The 20,096-nt window shown below is 45.8% G+C and overlaps 1 protein-coding gene across 4 annotated transcripts in view; it reads left to right on the top strand.

Annotated features, from left to right (window-relative positions):
• LOC137620754 (uncharacterized) overlaps positions 1 to 20,096 on the top strand; it is a 389,997-nt gene that overhangs the window by 169,831 nt on the left and 200,070 nt on the right. For all 4 annotated transcript variants that reach the window (XM_068351149.1, XM_068351147.1, XM_068351145.1 and 1 more), the window contains one exon: positions 13,835 to 14,061. In XM_068351149.1, the coding sequence (XP_068207250.1) occupies positions 13,835 to 14,061 (227 nt within the window). The remainder of the gene's footprint in view (positions 1 to 13,834; positions 14,062 to 20,096) is intronic.

Genomic DNA, 20,096 nt, shown 5'->3' with positions numbered 1-20,096 from the left:
CTGATTTAAATAATTGTTATTCTTGTTTTATTTCAGTTATTCTCCGCTCCCCTCCTCCTGTTGATGTCGACCGGGGAAGGAAGGGGTAGTTCTTATTTTATATTTGTTCCTTCAGTGTTCTCCTTTTCCTTCGCGGACCAGGTGTTCCTCCCGAGGGAGTATTTTTTTGTCACAATTTATTTAATTTTTCCTTAGCGATGCAGTTCTTCGTTCGACTAAGAGAGCCGACAAAGCAGAGCTGTTCTGTTCAGGTCTGGTGAATCTGCAGTCACTGCCGACCCTCAGAGAACGTCATCAGGGGCGTCATCCCTCCTCCTAGAAGTACACCTGTGGCAGCACCTGATCAGTACTTCATCCTCGAGGAAGTAGCTCCGGCTACGCTTCCTCAGGCAGTGTTCTTGTCAGATCTTAGAGCTTTACCAGGAGGTTCGCCTCCTGGGGTTGGACTACTTTCCCTCCAAGGGAGAGTTTTCTTCCTCAGGTGTGGGTTTTTTTTTCTCCTTTCCGAGGGAGAACTTCCCTGCATCTTAATCATTTCATTGACTCCGACTGCTGTTGCTTTTTTCGCCTAGACTACGCTCCCTCCTTGCTGAGTCTTTCTTTCTTTGGGGGCAGAGCATAGTCTTAGGCAAGTCTCTCCTGCGAAGTGATCACCTCTCTCGTTCGTGAGAGGGCCCACTCATAGAGATTCCTTTTTGGAGGATTGCTACTGCTGAAGGTCAGCTTGCTGATCCACCGGCCCACATGGGCATCATCTGTTCCTGGACCTTCTTCTGACGACTCTGCAGCTAGTCCTCGGACTTCGGTCCTGGACTCTTTTGTGGATCATTCGTGATCTCCATCTGTGGATGTTCGCCCTTTCAAAGGGCACATCCCAGTTCCTGATCGTCCTACCAGCTGACTTGCTGACCTACCATCACCATCCCGGTACAGCCTCCTGAGGCCCTACCTAAGTTTGCAGCTGCGCGCCACCGGCGCTCATCAAAATCTCGTCAACGCCAGCCTGCTCTGTCACACTTTACAGAGCGCCTACGCTCTCCAGCTCGTCAGCGCTCTATAACGCTTTGGCAGGCGCCTTCACCTGCTCGTCCTCAGCGCCTTCCAGTGCAACCTCGCCACAGAGAGCAATGTTTGCCAGCTTGAAAGCGCTCACCAGCCAACCTACGATTGCCGGCACATCAGAGCTCACCGAAAACCTCAGCGTGCGCCCTCGCAACTTTAGTCGCCTGTTCGCCAACGATCTGGGCGCCAGCGCAGTCTTACGTACCAGCGCTCTCCTGCCCGCCAACGATCTCCTGCGCGCCAGCGTGCTCCTGAGCACCTGCTCTCTCCCACGCGCCAGCTCTCTCCTTTGTGCCCGTGCTCTCCTGCGCGCCAACGATCTCCTGCATGCCAGCGTTCTCCTGCCTGCCAGCGATGTCCTATGTGTCAGCGTTCTTGTGTGTGCCAATGATCTTCTGCGCGCCAGTACTCCCGCGCCCCATCACTGTCTTTCATGCCAGCTCTCCCCCGCACGTCAGCTCTCTCCTGCACGCACACTCGCCAGCACTCTCCCGCGTGCACACTCGCCAGCAATCAGCAATATCCCATGCCAGCAATCAGCAATATTCCCCCCTTGTGCACCTGCAATTACCAATCTCCCACTTACGCGCACCAGCAATCGGCAATCTCCTGTGCGCACGCCAGCAGTCAGCAATCGGCAATATCCTGTGCGCACGCCAGCAGTCAGCAATCGGCAATCTCCTGTGTGCACGCCAGCAGTCAGCAATCTCCCGCACGCACCAGCATTCTCTCGTGTGCGTGCCAGCATTTTTCCGCGCACGCTACAGCTGTCCCACGAGCGAGATCTCGCCTGCAATCGCGCTCCTTCCCGCCTGTGCGCTCTTGTACATGTCAGGGAAACTACAAAGCGCCTTACTGCGCGCCAACCCTCTCAGGCGCGCTAGCGTTCTCCTGCGCACTTGCACTCTCAGATCCAGCGCTCGCCAATGCGCCAGCTCTTGCCAAAGAGCCAGCGCTCTCCTGCACAGCGCTTGCCTGCGCAATCACAGAAAACTGTGCTTCAGCAGAAACTGAGCAACAGCATTATCCTATGCGCCAACACTCCAGTAATGTACTCTCCTGCACACTTGCCCGAGAGGGAAAAAGAATTAAAACTTTTTGACTGGTCATCTTGCCCCATTCCCCTCCCCCGCAAATGCATTACAACTAGATCGCCGATGGGCAGCTCGTCTTTCTTCGATTAGCGACCTCAGCTCGCTGATCTCTGACCAGCCAATCATCAGCTTGCTGATCTCTAGCTCACCGATCGCCAGTCCGTGATCGAGCGCTGATTATCAATGGATCACCAATCACCCTCTGACGATCATTAAACTATTCTGCTGTCTCTCAGGGCTCTCCAAGCTAATCACCAATTGCCAACATTCCTTGGTTGACGGACCAGACAGCCTACGTACATCTACCTGTCGGTTACCATCCTCAGCATACAGATCGCCGATTTACTGAATCATTGACAGTTTGCTGTTCACCAGCAGTTCGTCACTCAGACTTACTAGTCGACCTCTGCCCGTGGTTCCCGAGATTGGAAGGCATACAGCACACTTCTCGCTAATTGATGTTCACCATCACACCAATCCACTAAAGCGATCGGCAGGCAACTGACAGCCCCCATCAGCAGCTTGTCGACAGGTTACTACTCGCAAGCACTCTCTTAACTGCACAGTAACCACGATACCCAAACGTTAACCATTGATTAATATTCGCCAGACCGATGCTGTTCAAAGGAATAGCATTAATTCCGTCAGGGCGCCTGGTAGGGTTAAGCGTCGCCTTACTTCTATCAATTAAAGGAGATCTCTCCCAGGGAAGAATCCTTACACAGGGTATCACATCCCATCCTTTCTACGACGAGTCAAGACCCCATTGTCAGCAATCTCCCATGCGAAAGGATCCGCAAGGACCTGTCCCTTTGGGTCGATATCCACACCATGTTGGAGGAGTTTGGACTAGGGTTAAGACCACAGGTCTTCATTTGCACGCTGGACCTAAAGGACGCATACTTCCAGGCCCAAACCATCCATCGTCTAGGATGGATTGAAGATTCAGTCTAGACAAGTATAAAACACCAGTTCAGGGCACTGTGCTTCGGTCTTTCCACAGCACCCTTAGTACTCACAGGATCGGCTTCCGTCTCCTCTGTTTCTGGACGACTGACTGACCTTAGCAGACTCAGTGGCAACTTTGCAATAGCACTGGAACTTCTGAAGTCTTTTTACCAAGATCGGCTGATCTTGGTAAACCTTTGGAAGTCTTCCTTACTCTCAGAAGACTGGTATATCTGGGAATGATTCTAGACACCAATCTCCACAAAACCTTCCTATCAAAGACAGGCATAGAAAAGTCACAAGACCCTTTCTCAAAACGAGAAGAACTCCCAGCCCAGAGTGACTATTTTTTTTTCCTTGGACACCTATCATCTCTGGCCTGTCTAGCCTCCAACGGCCACCTCAATATTCGTTCTCTCCAGTGGTGGCTTGAGTCCGATTGGAATCAGTTCTTCGATTCCCTGGACATTCTGATCCCCATGGGACCAGAAGTTTAGATGAACCTCAAGGGATGGGTGTCAGTCGAGATTCTACAAAGTGGTATAACCTTCTCATCCTTCTCCACCCATCGTACTTGATGCTGTGCTTAGACACATCAAAAGTAGGGAGGAGGGACCATAGTGCTGCACCACACGACCTCAGCCCTCTGGACAGTCTGAAAGTACCTTCACTTAAATCTCTTAAGAGATGAAGGCCAACTTTCCGGCCCTTCAACAGCCTCATCAGTTCCTAACGGGCCACTCAGTGGTGTGATAAGCGACAATACCACATAGGAGCTCACATCAACAATCATGAAGGAACTTGCTCGCAGCCTTTTCCCATCTAACTGTATAAATACTACGATGGACCAAAGTCCGCTCGGTACCACTATCAGGCCTGTTTCATTCCAGACTAGAGGAATATGCTCGCCGACAATCTGTGCACAACATCTCAGAGAAGGTGTACCGAATGGTCTTTGGAAGCACCTTGTAGCCGACAAAGTCCCGACTTTATAGGGTTCTCCAACTATGGATCTGTTCGCAACGCCCTTGAACCTCAGGCTTCTGCTGCTCCCCAGTCCTAGACCCCAAAGCTCTCTGGCAAGAAGCATGTCTACAACGGTGGGCACAACAACGATGTTTACGTCTCGTCCTTGTTTTTGTCTGAAGAGAAGGTTACTCAACAAGACTAGAACATCGGTCAGCCTGTAAAGGGCTCTCATAGCTCTGCTATGGCATTACGCTGAACGGTTTTAGAACCTTCTGCAGCTCCTGACGGAGCTTCCAAGAGAACCCTTGCCATGTTACAGACAACCATACTTCGACATCTACCACATGCTATAGCTTCGATATGATTATACGCCTAGAGACTACCCAGTACCTCTTCTCTCACAGAGGCTTTTTGCAATAAGTTGTGGAGAGGTTGTCTAGATATCTGAGGAATTCCTCAGCATCAGTCTACCAGGCAAAGTATAACGTGTTCTGTAGTTGGTATCATGGGGAAGCGTATCTCTCCACTCGATACCTCTATTCCAGCAATAGCAGAATCCTCGAGTACAGTTTATGCAGGAGGAAAAGACCCCTTTTCAGTTTCAGCAGGTAAAGATGATCACTCAACCTTGAGCCTCGCTTGCAAACTGAAAGGTAGGGATATCCCCTCATCGCTAGATCTTTTCTAACTCATGCGGACTTACAACTTGAATTTTCCCAGTAGGAATTGAGACCTCCCTCTCAGAACATGGTTCGAGTTCTCCGGTCTCTAAGGAGACCGCCTTACGTTCCACTTAACCAAGCAACAAATTTTCACCTGGTTTAGAAGACAGTGTTCCTACACACTATGACAGCGCCACATGACTCAAGGAACCTCATGGTCTCTCTTTCGACATTGCCCATTCATGAGAAGGGTGAAAGGCAAAGTTCAGTTGGGTGAAAGGCAAAGTTCAGTTTCGTCCCCGAGTATGTTGCCAGACACAGTATCCAGAGTTTATGGTTCCTACACAACAAGTCTCCACTTAGTAACTGACGTTCCAGATCATCTGTTACTGTACCCGGGGTAAGGTTTGAGGCTCTACCTCAAGAAAACGGCAACAGCCCACCCAGATCCCTTCTCTTGTCATCAGCACTGGTAGAGGCAAGAGGAGGATCACCAAAACATCAACTCTTCTGGATTCACAGAGTCATCAATTACACTCTGCATCCAGATCCTCATCCAACAAGTCGACCCATGATGTCAGGGGCATATTTATGCCCCTGGCCCTTCTAAGCAGATTACTCTTGTGATGCAGGTTCTACAAGGAAGGGTGTGAATGCTCTAGGTGACTTTCACAACCTTTCTTCTGCCAGACGTGACCCACAGGAACTCGATACGATCTCTATCAGTCCTGTGGTGGCGACACAACAACTGGTTGTATACCTCATGCTTCTTATTGGACAAGTAGCAGAAGGTTGAGGGCACTGTTACCCGGTTTTAGTCTGCGTGAATTAAAATGTTTGACTGGCTTTTATTCTTTTCTTCATCCTCCCCTCTCTTGGGGAAAGCAGCATCCTGGGTTCTCTGCATAAGCTGACCTCAAACCACTGCAGGTAAACCATGCTCCCTTGTGTACCTAGTATTAAGCTAATACTGTTGCGTCCCCCTACCCTGGCAAGGTGATATTGGGAAAGTCTTGGTTACAACAGTTCTTCCTACAAAAAGACTCTAAATAACTTTACCTAGACTGTCACACTTCTAAATATCTCAACACAGCTTGCGTAGGCTGCGGACCTTGCGTAGCAAGGTTTAAGTGAGGCACAGGGACTCCTTATTTTGAGTTGTAACATACTCAGATAATGAGCCCCCTGGTAAAACCAAAAGTCAGATTGGCAGGGACGTCCACTGTTCCTAATTGGTGAGTCACCCTTAAATAAATAGTGTAGGTTTGTATTCCCGTTATGGAACAAATGACAAATTTGTAGATAATTTGTATTTTTCCTAACGATACAAACCTTAGCTATTTATACATCAAACTTGCCTGCCAGCCCTATCCCCCGTGAAGTCCTACCTCTAAGCAAAGTGAGCTAAATCACGAGTGTGTGAGTGGGAGCGGTAGCAAGCTACCCCCTCATATCCCCGCTAACTAGTGGTATGGGTAGTTAACCCTTGCTAAATTTTAATGGCTCGTCATTTCAGCTCTGCAGAAAGTAATGCCCCTAAATAAATAGCTAAGGCTTCTATTGTTAGAAAAAAATACAAATTATCTACAAATTTGTCATATCAGTTCAATTTTGCTGGGTTCCGGCACACGTAGGTGTGTCTGGAAATGAAGAGGCAGATTCACTGACAAAGAGTGCTGCAGCCGAGTTGCTACCAAGAAGGTATCCCATTCTCTTTAATGATTTTTTACCAGCAATTTAGAATTCTATTTATAACAATTGGCAACAGCATTGGGATACTTTAACCGGATATAAGATGAGAGAAATTGCGATTGTTATATCCCCTTGGAGGTATAATTGGATGCACCGAAAATGGGAGACTACTCTTTGTTGTCTCCGCATTTTCACACTCGGATGACACACAAGTTTCTGCTGGCTGGCCAACACCAACCATCTTGTGACAACTGTTTGATACCCTTGACAGTAAGGCATTTGTTGACTGAATGCCCCACTTATAGCACAGAAACAGATATCTATTTGAGGCTTGGGGTGAGGATGGCAGGTTCATCCTTGCCAAGATCCTTGGACATGATGTGTTGTATAATGGTAGTGGAATTTTTAAATATATATCAGAAGTAGGTCTTCTTAATGCTGTTTAACTTTTATAACATATTTTCTTTTTTGGTTTTAATTGAATATTCTTTTAATGTTTATTTATAATAAACGATATCGGTGTCAATGACCTTCGATGTCAGGATGCCGGAGAACTTCAAATCATTCATTCATTCGTTCCTATGCCTATCCAACCGAGATACACTAACCATACTCCTCAGACACTTCATCTCAATTTCTGTCTCTCTGTCCCTTTCATTCCCCACAATTCTTAACCCCTATTCTTTATCACTCCCTTTACTGCCCCCAACATGATGTAGTGGTTTGCAGACTGTGGTCAGATGTAGCACGCAGACTGCCTAGAGTTCGAATGCCGACCACACTTTAAAGTTCACTATACAAAAAGGTAAAACGGTGGAATACTAAAAAAATCTGGATAACAGGTCAAGAGAACTGGGCACTGGGCAGCACATCCTTGCTTTTATACTGGGCAAGGGGACCCAGCTAGAACTGTAGTTGCTCAATATTATTCAGAGGTAAGCCGTCTCACTTGTTACTGGCATGCATGGAATCCAATTTAATTAACGGTAGCTAAATTTCACGTCATTTAAGCACTATAAACATTAGTAGAGGAAACAAGAAAAAAAAAACAATAATGCTAGGAAAAAAAAGACTAAATTAGCGGCTGAGATGGGGACATTGCAGGGGAAGGAAAAACTTACAGTTTATAAGAAAAAGTTGTAAGTTTATATAATTTTTGAGAGAAAAGAAATACTACTCTGTAGTATGAACATTCATGTCTTCAAAAACCAGAAGCAGAGACATAGATATAGCCAGGCAGAGCTTCATATGAATCATTATACATACCTAGACTAAATTCAAATGTAATTTGAATGGTTGCTTCTGTCATGATCAAAGGTTACACATCTGACCTGTCTCTACATTCTAACCTTCATATCTGAAAGACAAAAATATTGTAATAAAAAAAATAAAGCTCACAATCCTCAGTGTTACACCCAGAGGGGACAGCTAAATAGCCTATCAAATACAGTATAGTACTTCCTAAAGCCATGCTACAAACATCTACATGTGATAGTACATTAATGAACGCCACAGTGTGTACGTTGCTGTTGCCTAGGTGGTCCAACTATCTCATCAAGCAACAAAAGCAACACTACCGCTACAATAAACGTGCAGACACAAAATGTTTTCACCAGCCAACCCGGGCAGCTACTATCATTGTTCTGGCAGCACAAGAAATCATCAAGCTTAATGGAGAACCTCACCACATTGCAGTTCAAGATCCACTCAGTGAATTAACAGTCTGGACAAAAATCTCTGACTATATACTCAATCGTAGGGTTTTCTTTCACTAAAGCGACCATTGCCCTAATATTCTAAGAGTTCCCCATGTTAAAAAACTAGAAAATATCTAATCACCAGCTTGATATCTCTATATCACTTTCAAAAGCAGAGGCGAGTCCTAATCACTCTCGCCGCCTATCTTTAACAGGTTCTCCATTTTTCATCAAGTCAAATACTTTGTCTAGCAGGAATGAAATGAGGGGGGATTCCCAGTCCATTCATCCTGTCCCATGCAGGGGTATGCTGGCACTTTTCCAGTTGTTTTTATATCCCCTTGGCCACATGATAACAAGAACTACCTCCTGGTGCTCAGTTCTCATGAGAACAAGCCTTTGCTCCTGGCTCCCACAAGAACAAGCACTAGCTCCCAATGCTCGTTTCTGAGGTTTTAGTTCTCACGAACACATGCACTAGCACACGCTATCTATGCTTAGGCCTTGTGAGAATGAGCACAGGCTCTACCTGTAGGAATAAAGGGCACTGCCCTTCTTTCCTCTTCCTTGATGTTTGACTTCTCTTGCTATTCTGAAGAAGGAGAAGCAGTGGGTGTCTTTCCAATGAGAGAAATTCTCACCTGAATAGATGGAAGAAGTCACCAAAACACTGGACAACCAAATGGACCAAGTCTCACAAGACATTGACCGATTCCTCTGCAAAGTTTCGTGGAAGGAATAGTACTGTACCCCAGCTTAACTCTAGAAGTGGTTATGGTACGAAGTATGGGAGCTCACGCTACTACTAACTGAACATAACTACTATGAGTCAAGATGTTGGCAGCCACCAGCATCTTTCTTCTGCCTCTAGATGTTCCCAAGATGCTTTGGTGACTCCATCATCATTGTCTATTGATTCTGCGATGGCAGTAATGATAAATGAATCCAATGTAGTCTCAGTTGTAGGTACCCTTTGTTCTAGAACTTGAAGTCCCCTGTTAGGGAACTGCTTCCAGGTTTAGTGGAGAAGCTTCTTGTAGCCCTTTGGATGGATGCAGTCTTGTACTTCGGCCTAGACCTGAAGCTCGATATAACTGTTTAGACAGAAGGCAAGGACTTTACTGACATGGTATCTCTTATTGTTATTATAATTATTACTTGCTAAGCTACAACCTTAGTCGGAAAAGCTGGGTGCTATAAGCCCTGGGGCTCCAACAGAGAAAATAGCCCAGTGAGGAAAGGAAAAAAGGAAAAATAAAATATTTTAAGAGTAACAACATTAAAATAAATATCTTAAATAAACTATATAAACTATAACAAAACAAGAGGAAGAGAAATTAGATAGAATAGTGTGCCTGAGTGTACGCTCAAGCAAAAGAACTCTAACCATTGTACAGAGGCTATGGCACTACCCAAGACTAGAGAATAATGGTTTAATTTTGGAGTGTCCTCCTAGAAGAGCTGCTTACCATAGCTAAAGTCTCTTCTACCCTTAGCAAGGGGGGAGTGGCCACTGAACAATTACAGTGCAGTAATCCCTTGGGTGAAGAAGAATTGTTTGGTAATCTCAGTGTTGTCAGGTGTTTAAGGACAGAGGAGAATATGTAAAGAATAGGCCAGTCTATTCGGTGTATTTGTAGGCAAAGGGAAAATGAAACGTAACCAAAGAGAAGGATCCAATGTAGTACTGTCTGGCCAGTCAAAAGACATCATAGCTCTCTAGTGGTAGTATTTCAACGGGTGGCTGGTGCCCTCGCCAACCTACTCCCTACAAGAGCCTTCAAGTCTTGAAGGAACATGAGGGAGGAACTCGATCGAAGCTTTCCTAATGGTTTTCCGTTTTTTTTTTCAGTTAACTCTTCCGTTCTCATCATTTATTTATGCTGTACAGAAATCCCTTGATTGTGGTCAGGAAGTTCGTATGATTGGCCTTGATTTTAGTGCTGCCTTTGACCGTGTTAATCATGAGGCCCTTGTTTTCAAACTCAAACAGTTGGTAGTGGGTGGGTCGTTTCTTGGTATTATTATTGATTTTTTAAGTAATAGATCTCAGAGTTGTTGTTGATGGGCGCCATAGTGAGTATATGAATGTGATATCCTGTGTTCCATAGGGTAGTGTTCTTGGCCCATTACTTTTCATACTATATACACATGACATGTGGTTTGGCCTAGAAAACAAGCTTGTTGCATATGCAGATGATGCTACTCTCTTTGCATCAATTCCATCCCCTGAATGTAGATTTGGGGTTGGTGAATCCCTTAATAGAGATTTAGCTAAAATTAGTGCATGGTGCAAATTATGTGGTATGAAGTTGAATCCTAACAAAACTCAAAGTATGGTTGTAAGTAGGCCATGGACGGTGGTTCCTCAACATCCGGATCTCAGTATTGATAATGTTTCTTTAAATTTGTATGACTTAAAATTTTAGGTGTGATTCTCGACAGCAAATTTACTTTTGAGAAACACATTAGGTCTGTGTCTTCTTCAATTGCACAAAAAATAGGCTTATTGAGAAAGTCTTTCAAGATTTTCTGTGATCAATCTATTCTGAAGAAATGTTTTAATTCTTTCATTCTACCTTGTTTCGAGTATTGTTCTCTTGTCTGGTCTTCAGCTGCTGATTTCCATCTTAAGTTGTTGGACAGAAACTTACGATCTTTCAAATTTCTTATTCCTGATCTAGATATTAATCTTTGGTACCGTCGTTCAATTAGTTCATTATGCATGTTGCATAAGATTTTTCATAACTGACCATCCTTTACATTCAGATCTCCCTGGACAATTCTATCCTGTTCGTAATACTAGGCAGTCAGTTAATGCTAATAGCCAGGCCTTCTCCATCATGAGGCTCAATACTACACAGTATTCTAGAAGTTTTATTCCAGCTGTTACCAAGTTGTGGAAAGATCTTCCTAATCAGGTAGTTGAATCAGTGGAACTTCAAAAGTTCAAAGTTTGAGCAAAAGTTTTTATGTTGACCAGGCTGACATGAGTCTTTTTATAGTTTATATATGACATATCTTTTTTTGATGTTGTTAATAGTTTATATATGACATATTTATTTTGACGTTGTTACTGCTTTTAGAATGATTTATTGTTAATTTCCTTTCCTCACTGGGCTATTTTTCCCTATTGGAGCCCTTGGGCTTATAGCAACTTGCTTTTCCAACTAGGGTTGTAGCTTCGCTAGTAATAATAATAATAATAATAATAATGATAATAATAATAATAATAATAATGATAATAATAATAACCAACCTCCCAGTTTCAAAGGATATGGTTTGTCATAAAAAGAAATGATAAGTGCTGTACAGTTGACTAGCAGGCAAGACTTTTCACACTCGGTGAACCTGAAGGATGCGTTCATCTTGATACCTATCCTTTAGTCCAATATTCTCCTCGTCCTCTATGCTTTGGTTTTCTTTTCAAAACCAGAGTTGGAGACTGCCCTTTGCCTTGAGTGCTCTTACCTGTCCGTGATACTTCCCTGTTTGTGACTCTCTTCTGGGTTCTTTCTCAACTATTACTTGTCCTGTTTCTCTCCTGGAGGCAATGCTCCAGGATGGACAGGTAACTTTTTCTCACCATCAGAGAATCATCTTATTTTTGAAACCCAGTCACATTACCAGGCAACATTAAGGACCAGATTATGCAGTTAACATTTTCATGTCAGCAACTGTAGGGAAAATTGCAGTTACCCCTGCACAACGAAGATCTTCCATCTGGATGATAACATCCTCTGTATCGTCCTTTGTGATGGTGAACTCGGTCTACTGGGTTCCCACACCAGTGACTACTCCAGAATTGCTGAAAGCGGTACTTTCTACCATTTTCAGTAAGAATACGGAAGTGGGTGATTGATGATTTCCTCTCCAAAGGAGTTCCAATGGAACCCTACCCCCAGGTATATTGTAATTGGATGGATCTGAGGATGGTGGGTACACTTAGAGTACATGAATACCTAAGAGATGTAGTTTACGGAAGTAAAGCTCCTGCTTGCAACCTATTGGAAGTCCGAGCAATGATTCAGTTATCTTTCCAACAGGTTTTTTTTTAAGTCCCGGTTGTGTTGTTTAGTATAACAACAATTCACTCTTGGGATTCATGTCCACAAGCAAAGGGGTTCTGCTCCACGGACCTATTTTGGCTATAGGGCAAGTAGTTATGGTTTGGGCAGCTGGCAATGCTGTAGTACTCTGCCTTATTTTGCTGTAATTCTATGTTTTACTCTTATTTGCCTGTTTGGTTAGAGCTTGCTCAAGGGGCTTTAGATAGTGTAGATGTGCAGATCTCTTGTCCAAGGAACTCTCCTTGCTCGAGTTGTTCAAGCAAGATTCTGCTTCCCACGCTCTCCTGTCAAAAGAAGTTCAACATTTTGAAGAATGCCAACCCATCTTCACTTTTGATTGACCCTGCCTTTACAATTCTCATTCCAGGAATCTCAGTTAAGAGACTCAGCACAGGGAACTGTGTTCTCAGTGTTGGAGTCTTCTACCATGGAGGTCACTTCCATGGCTAGTTTCCAGGACACTGGTTAGATCACTAGTTGGGAGCTGTTTCTTACTTTGCTACTTCTCTGGATTTGACAAACCTAGAGAATAAGAGGTTTACTTACATAGTTCTGTCGGCTGCTAAGGCTGTCACCTTCTCAAAGCAACAGTCGGTTAACTAGTGGGCTAATTTGGTACTCATAAACAAGGAGCCCGTAGTCTCCAAGTTTGGAGGGAAGATTGGTCAACAAGGTACACTAGCAATAAGGAACTCATTGGTTCTGCACAAACTATCCCTTTTTCCATCCCATGAAGTTAACAATAACATGGAAAATGAGAGGAAAACCAGTCAGGATGCCATCTTCCATTGACCAGTCAACTTTAAGGGCTCTGTCATATCAAAGGCATTCGCCAGATCCTTTATTACCCCTCTGAATTTGGCTTTGAAAAAGTTTACAACAATGTCGAAGCCAAGTCTGCACCTCCAACTGCTCCTACTTCTTGCAGAGATATTGACTTTATTCCATCCTTTTGTGTCTGCAATGGCCAGTCCAGAAGGGACAGGGCTAGGAGGGGGAAGTAGAGGATGCTAAGGTTGGCAGTACCCTCGTGCTGGTATCACAGGTAGTAGGATCCTATCAAGCCGTTAAGCGACTGCTCCAAGGTCAACACATTTTGTTTCTTGGGAGAATCAAGCTCTTATGAGCTATGACAGAAGTCATAAAGAATGACTAGAGTAATACGCAATAAGAAGAAATGGAAATGTTTACTTGAACGTGGGTGCAGCAAGACCGAGACAGAAAGAGTGGTAATCGGTAGTCTGCGGCGGAATAGGAGAGGTGGGGGAGCAAGATTCATGATGTGTAGCAATCATTATAGGTGATGCTGCAAAAGGCTGGGAAAAACTTAAAATATTAATTGCATATGGTGAGTCTCCCTTGTAAATAAACAAAATCAGGAACCCTGAAACAGTGAATATTCAGGCATGACTGTATTAGAATTTGGATCTTACTATTAAACTTTGATGCTGATATCAGTAAAATGTTGGTGAAATGTTTTAAAACATCCAAAAGTTTGTTAGATATAGTATTATGAATGGAATTAATAAACTTTTAAGTGGTTTCAAAATAATTTTTGACATTACTGTACTTTTGAATCTACATTAATCATCAATTACAATTTTTGAAAAATATTTTATTATTTAAAGTAAATGTTCCAGATTGCAAGAGGTACAACTACAATGGAGTTGCAGGGTAAAGAATCCACATGTCATGATGTTGTCATCTATGCCAATAAGAAGTTTACTGGTGGTGTTGGAGATGAGGATGAAAACCAGCCTCACAATGATGATGTATGGCGGGAATATTGTCTTGAACCCCCAGAAAATGCTGTGAAGATCATATGCATGGAAAAATTAAATGGTGATGCTGTACATTTCAGTGGGAGGTGAGAATCTGTATTTTACATTCTAAGTATTTGTAGTTTGTATTTGAAAATTTAAGTTATAAGTTATTATCTGAACCAGCTTTACCAGAAATACAATTTAAACAGTACTGTAGTATTACATAATTGCAGGGATAAGCCATGATAGTTTAAGTGACATAAATTATTGATATTTACTAATAAAATTTAAGATTTAATTTAGTACTATATTGAATACAGACCTTGGTTTATTTTATATTCGAAGTTATATTGAAGTATCATAAGTGTGAGCTGGAACTAGTGTATGAAATATGATTGTTAGTTAACAGCAGGTTGGTGAGAAACCCCACCCATATGATGTACTCAAGACACATTTGCTTAAGCCAGTTTTTGCACTGAAGTGCAGTTTAATCTTTTCCTCGTTAATTGTTGGTCGTTTGTTTGCTACTATATATCTAGACTGAATAAAAAAGTGATATTGATATGGAAATGCCTGAGTAAAGTTAAGACATGTGGATGATTTGTCTATGATAGCTGTAGATCCCCACACACTGTGTTTGTTCCCATACTAACAAACCTTCTGTTATTTATGTGGATATTCTTTCAGCAGCAGCTGAGGGTAGCCATTAGACTTTAATTGCGAGGTGGCAACCCTGCCTAACTTCTTAGCAGGTAGGCAGGGGGTAGGGGAGTACCCAGCTGCCTCTATATAAATTCTCACAGTGGTGAGAGACGTTACTTTTTCTTTTGGCTCAGTAGAGATCGGACGTGTCCGCTCTCCGCCTGACTGTCATTGGACTTATTGATTTTTGCTTTCTCTTTACAGGTGTGCATGTTCTTCTTCTATGATCGCCGTCATCATGCGAACGTATCCAGGCGAGATGGTGCTGCGTGTGGGACCTTCATGTCATCGTTGGAGACCGATTCGCTCTCTGTGTCCTATGTGCTGAGGGCATCGTTGGGAGCAAGGTTCGCCCTGTGCAAAGTGTAGGGAGTGGTCTGCCTCCTAAAGGGAGAAGTTTGGAAGGCGCAGGAAGAAGGCTAAGCGCGATCATTCTCCCCCAAATCTCTCTCAAAAGCTCCTCGCACACACACTCACGAGGGATGAGTGAGCAGGAGCACAGATCGCTCGTCTTCTTGGTAACCCCAGGGTACTAGGGGTGTTGTTGCTTCCCCTAGAGGAGCAACTTCTCCTCCATCCGCTGGTGAGCCTTTCTTCCTTGCAGATTTGTTTCAGGTGTGGTCGTCCTTAGGGATTTGTGACCCCCTTCGAAGGAGGAGCTGTAGTACCTTCTTAAGCGTGGTGCCACAAGGGAATCTTCTCTGGAGCTGTCGACGTCTCACTCTCCGGAGCTGTGTGAGGTCCATCTGTCGCCTTCCCCTGGCCCTTCCACGTGTGGACGAGGTGATTGTTCGCGTTCTCCTCTCCAACGACCCCTTGCTGACGACGAACCCTCTCTCCATCCTGGGACCTCGTCATCCCTTAATCTTCAACCCTCTGTTTCTTCCCACAGGAACCCTCAGGTTGCAGGTGATGATCTTCCGGGGATTAGCGCGCCTTCCACCAGCAGCGCTAAGGGACGAGCATCGCCATCACTTTGCCCTTCTGGAACTTTTTCCCTTTTTCGTTGTTCGCGATGATCGGAAGGTCATCATGATCAGAGCACTCTTCGCCTAGAAGACGCTCATGCTCTAGACAGCTTTGCGCTCACAAGACGGTAAGTGTCAACGTTCTCTTTGGAGGCGTTCCTCTTCACGCGGACGAATCTCACGATCGCATTCTTCACGATCACGAGCAAGGTCTAGACCTAGGTCCAGATGCTTGAATTCTAGATTGTCTCGATCTAAATCACGAGGACGGTACTTGCGCTCGCAAGGATGACGCTCACTATCACGAGGGCGGCGTTCGTGCTCGCGATTGTATCGCTCATGAGAATCGCAAGATAAGCACTCCCGACGTTCACGCCGTTCTCAAACGAGAGATAGACGCTCGCGCTCACGAACATCATGATTATGAACAGCGCGTTCATGATCAAGGTGTAGACGTTCCTCATCTAGAAGTAGACGTACGCACAGTCCATCACTGGAGTAGCCCCTCAACCAAATCTTCCAAACGACCTCGGACTGATCCCGATGATGAGCTTGACCACTCCCCAGACAGGCGTCCTGCTAAACTCTCAGTGCTTTTCATAGCCTGAGGAGACTTAGCTAAATGCTTGCCTATGTGACGCTCGGAGACACGTCCTTAATCAGAGGCCTCCTTTGCCGACTTCGTCAGATGTAGGTGGCCCTCTGGGGCAGCAGGAAGGCTTTAGACCTTCCTCCTCCTCTGTGGCTCCTGGTGCTCCTGTTGCGAGCACTTCTGCTCGCAAAACGCCTACGTTGACACGTGAAGTTCGCGATTTTGCATGTGAATCTTGCAATTTCATGAGCAATTCGCAAGTAGATGTGTCGGAATCACGAGCAAGTGCAGATCCAACACCTTCCCTTCGCCCTTCTGCATCTTCCACCTCCAGGGGAAGACCAACACCCTTCCCAGAAGGGTTCAAGAAGCCTCCTATTAGGTTCGCAAATGTTCCTTTTAGTCCGAACCTTCCTCCCCGTCTGAAGGAACGTGTTCCTCTTCCTCAGAGGTTGGTTATCTCCTCCGTTGACTGGCAATCCTTCTATTGTTTCACCCAAGAGACACTCATCTAGGGACCTCCAGGGTGGATTCAGAGCTTCTTCCTTGGGCATCGACCTTCATGGCCGATATCCTGAAGTCTCTGAAGTTGGCACCGCCACCGCCACAACCCCCGACTGGTCCAGTCAAGGCTACCCCTAGAATACCTCTGGAACCCTCGTTGACCTCGTCAGTTGGGAGTCAGGATCCTAGAAGGAGGTAGACGGCAGATAAAGCTCGCAGATCACCTCCACCCCGATCGCGTGCTGAAGGCCAAGCCCTGCTGATTCTTATATGGCTAACTTGCCTTTCACGCCAGTGAAGGTAAAGGACGGATGAGAGGTGCAACTCCACCTCACGCCGACATCATCCACCCTAGGACGAGTAGGGACATAGGCTCGCCCAGGGAGATCGCAATCCATCCCTTCAGCCCTCAAGATATTGAGGTAGTTCCTCCGGATCAGTGTCCGGTTTCTGTTCCTCTGCCAGGGGAAAAGCCTCCAGCTCCTACTGCCAAGGTTTTGTCTAAGGCCTCGCAGGTTCCCCCTCCTATGACCGTGGTGGATCACCGTGTGCATAGGGAATCGAAGGACTCCAAGAGGAAACCGAAGAACGCCGCGGCAAGGGAGGCTAGAGAGGCTGAGGCCCAGACGTAGTCCCCAGTCGCGTCCCCATCCACGGTTTCAGTTGACAACCCTGACCTACCCCATGCTCTGGATGTGAGCCTGGAAGGGGACGACCTCTTAGACTCGGAGGATGAGAATCTTCCAAAGGCGGCCATTCCAAGCTATCATTCCGAACAGGAGAGAAAGGAATCAGAACATACCTTTTGGCAGGTCCTCGCCTGTATGGGGGCCATTAGCATGCTGTCCACTCCTGGTTCCACCATCCAGGAAGGGAAGGGTATGGTTCTCGATGAAATATTCGAGATCCAGAAGCCTTCCAGGTCCAGTACGGCATTGCCCTGGTCCAAAGGTCTAACAGCTGCTAAGAGGAAAGCTATCTCCCAGATAGCTGGAACCTCTAGTTCCTTGATGGCAGGATCCTCCTCTCGGTCTCTGCCACTTCCTTTTGTGTTACAAAGGAAGTACTACGAGATCGATAGAGAACCACATTCCACCATGACCCTCGCCCCTTCGGTTGAGTCCCTAACGAAGGGAGTTTGCATTTAAACTCTCCTCTCTGATGACCTCACTGTCTGCGGTTGAGCTCCTAAACATAGAGAGAGGCGTGAAGTATGCCATACAGGCTGCTTCATGGCTGGATCTATGGTTGGGATCCCTAGGCTTCATGGTTCGCTCCCACGACCTGTTGAAGGAGTCGGCCAGGAAGACATAGTCCTTCCTAATGTCAGGTACCCGGACTCTTGAGTTCCTGTCGCACCACATTGTCAACCTGTGGGCGAAAGCCACACTCAAGAGGAGGGATACCGTCATAGGTCGGTTTCATAAGCAAGTGCCGAAAGTGGAGGTCTCTTGGTTGAGGAATTCCACTCTCGAGGGTTCTTCTCTCTTTGTTCCGGAGGAGAGAGAGAGGGCTTCTGAGCGATGGAGGAAATCGTCCAACAATTCTCTCCATAGGGCCATGACATCTCGTTCCTATGGTAGACCTTCCCAATCTTCTCAGCCTCAGCAAGCACCTTCCTCTAACCAGTCAACTGCTAGGTCCTTGGGACCTTCTAAAGTGTCTAAGCAGCCCTTTCAGTCCAAGGGACAGAAAGGGTCCAAGTCCTTCAGAGGAAAGAATGGAGGTAAAGAAGGTGGCCCCTCCCTCTAGGAATGGCATTCCTCATCACCTACCACCTGTGGGAGGATGCTTACAGTGCCTCTGGTAGAGGTGGCAGCTTCACGGGGCAGATCCATGGACGGTTGATGTAATTTCCCTAGGGTATGGCATCCCATTTATTCAATCTCTCCCTCCTCTGACTCGGGATCCAGTGCATCAAGACTTCTATGGAAAGGGATCCGCAAAGGAGCTGGCCCTTAGGCCTGAAGTCCAGACCATTCTACAGAAGGGCGCTCTCCAAGAGGTAGTGGACAGGTCTCTAGGCTTTTACAGTCGGATTTTTCTGGTGAAAGAGACGACTGGAGGCTGGAGACCAGTCATCGATCTCTCCCCTCTGAGCAAATTTGTCCAACAGACTCAGTTTAGAATAGTGACAGCAGACACGGTCATCCACGTGAAGTCCAAGGAACTTCACGTGGACACTGGATAAGAAGGACGTTTCCTTCCAGATCACAATACATCCGTCTTCAAGGAAGTATCTAAGGTGCATTCACGAAGGAAAGACCTACCAGTTCAAGGTTCTATGCTTCTGTCTAGCGACAGCCCCTCAGGTTTTTACCGGAGTGTTTGCCCTAGACTCATCTTGGGCTCACAGGAACGGCATCCGTCTTCTCAGATATCTGTACGACTGGCTGATCATAGCAGACTCGAGACGACCCTTCTTCGTCACCAAGATGCTTCTTGAGTTTTGTCAGGATCTGGGGGTCTTGATAAATCACGAGAAGTCATCACTGCAACCTTCACAGAGACTGGTATACCTCGGAATGATCATAGACACCGTCCTAGAGAAAGTCTTCCCATCAGACAAAAGAGTACAGAGGCTGAAGGAAGTGGCTGCTCCCTTTCTCTGGAAAGAAGTTCTTCCAGCCTCTCGTTGGTTGAGTCTGTTAGGCCACCTAATCTCTCTCATCTGGCTTGTTCCAAACGGCGGCCTCAGGATAAGATCCCTGCAGTGGCAGCTAAAGTCAGTGTGGAACCAGCACTCCGACCCACCGGACACCCGAGTTCCCGTAACTCAGGATCAGGCGACGTATTTGGGTTGGTGGATGGTAGATGAAAACCTTCAGTGAGGTCAGAATCTTCTCGTTCCCCCTCTGGATTTGATGCTCTTCACAGATGCATCAAAAGAAGGGTGGGGCGCTCACGTGCTGCACCATACGATCTTCGGCTTTTGGTCAGAATCAGAAATGTACTAGCACATAAATCTTATAGAGATGAGAGCAGCCTACCTGGCTCTTCATCAGTTCCAACAGTTGCTGGCAGGTCACTCTGTGGTGTTTATGACCGACAACATCACAGTTGTGGCTTACATAAACAGACAGGGCAGTACCTTTTCACAGCCTCGATGCCATCTCGCAGTAAAGGTCCGCAGATGGTTAGAAGAACATTCGATGTCTCTGTCAGCTCGCTTCATTCCCAGCAAGAGGAATGTGCTTGCCGACAATCTGAGCAGAGCGACTCAGATAGTAGGCTATAGCCAACAAAGCTCTGACTTTGTGGGGTTCCCTGACTGTAGACCTGTTCGCAACATCTCTGAACAGCAAGCTTCCGCTGTACTGTTCTTTAGTCCCGGACCCTCAGGCTCTATGGCAAGATGCATTCCCAATCAATG

This window comes from Palaemon carinicauda, chromosome 27 (assembly GCF_036898095.1).
Source record: "Palaemon carinicauda isolate YSFRI2023 chromosome 27, ASM3689809v2, whole genome shotgun sequence".
Lineage (NCBI taxonomy): Eukaryota > Metazoa > Arthropoda > Malacostraca > Decapoda > Palaemonidae > Palaemon > Palaemon carinicauda.
This window is presented reverse-complemented; position numbering and strand designations above follow the sequence as displayed.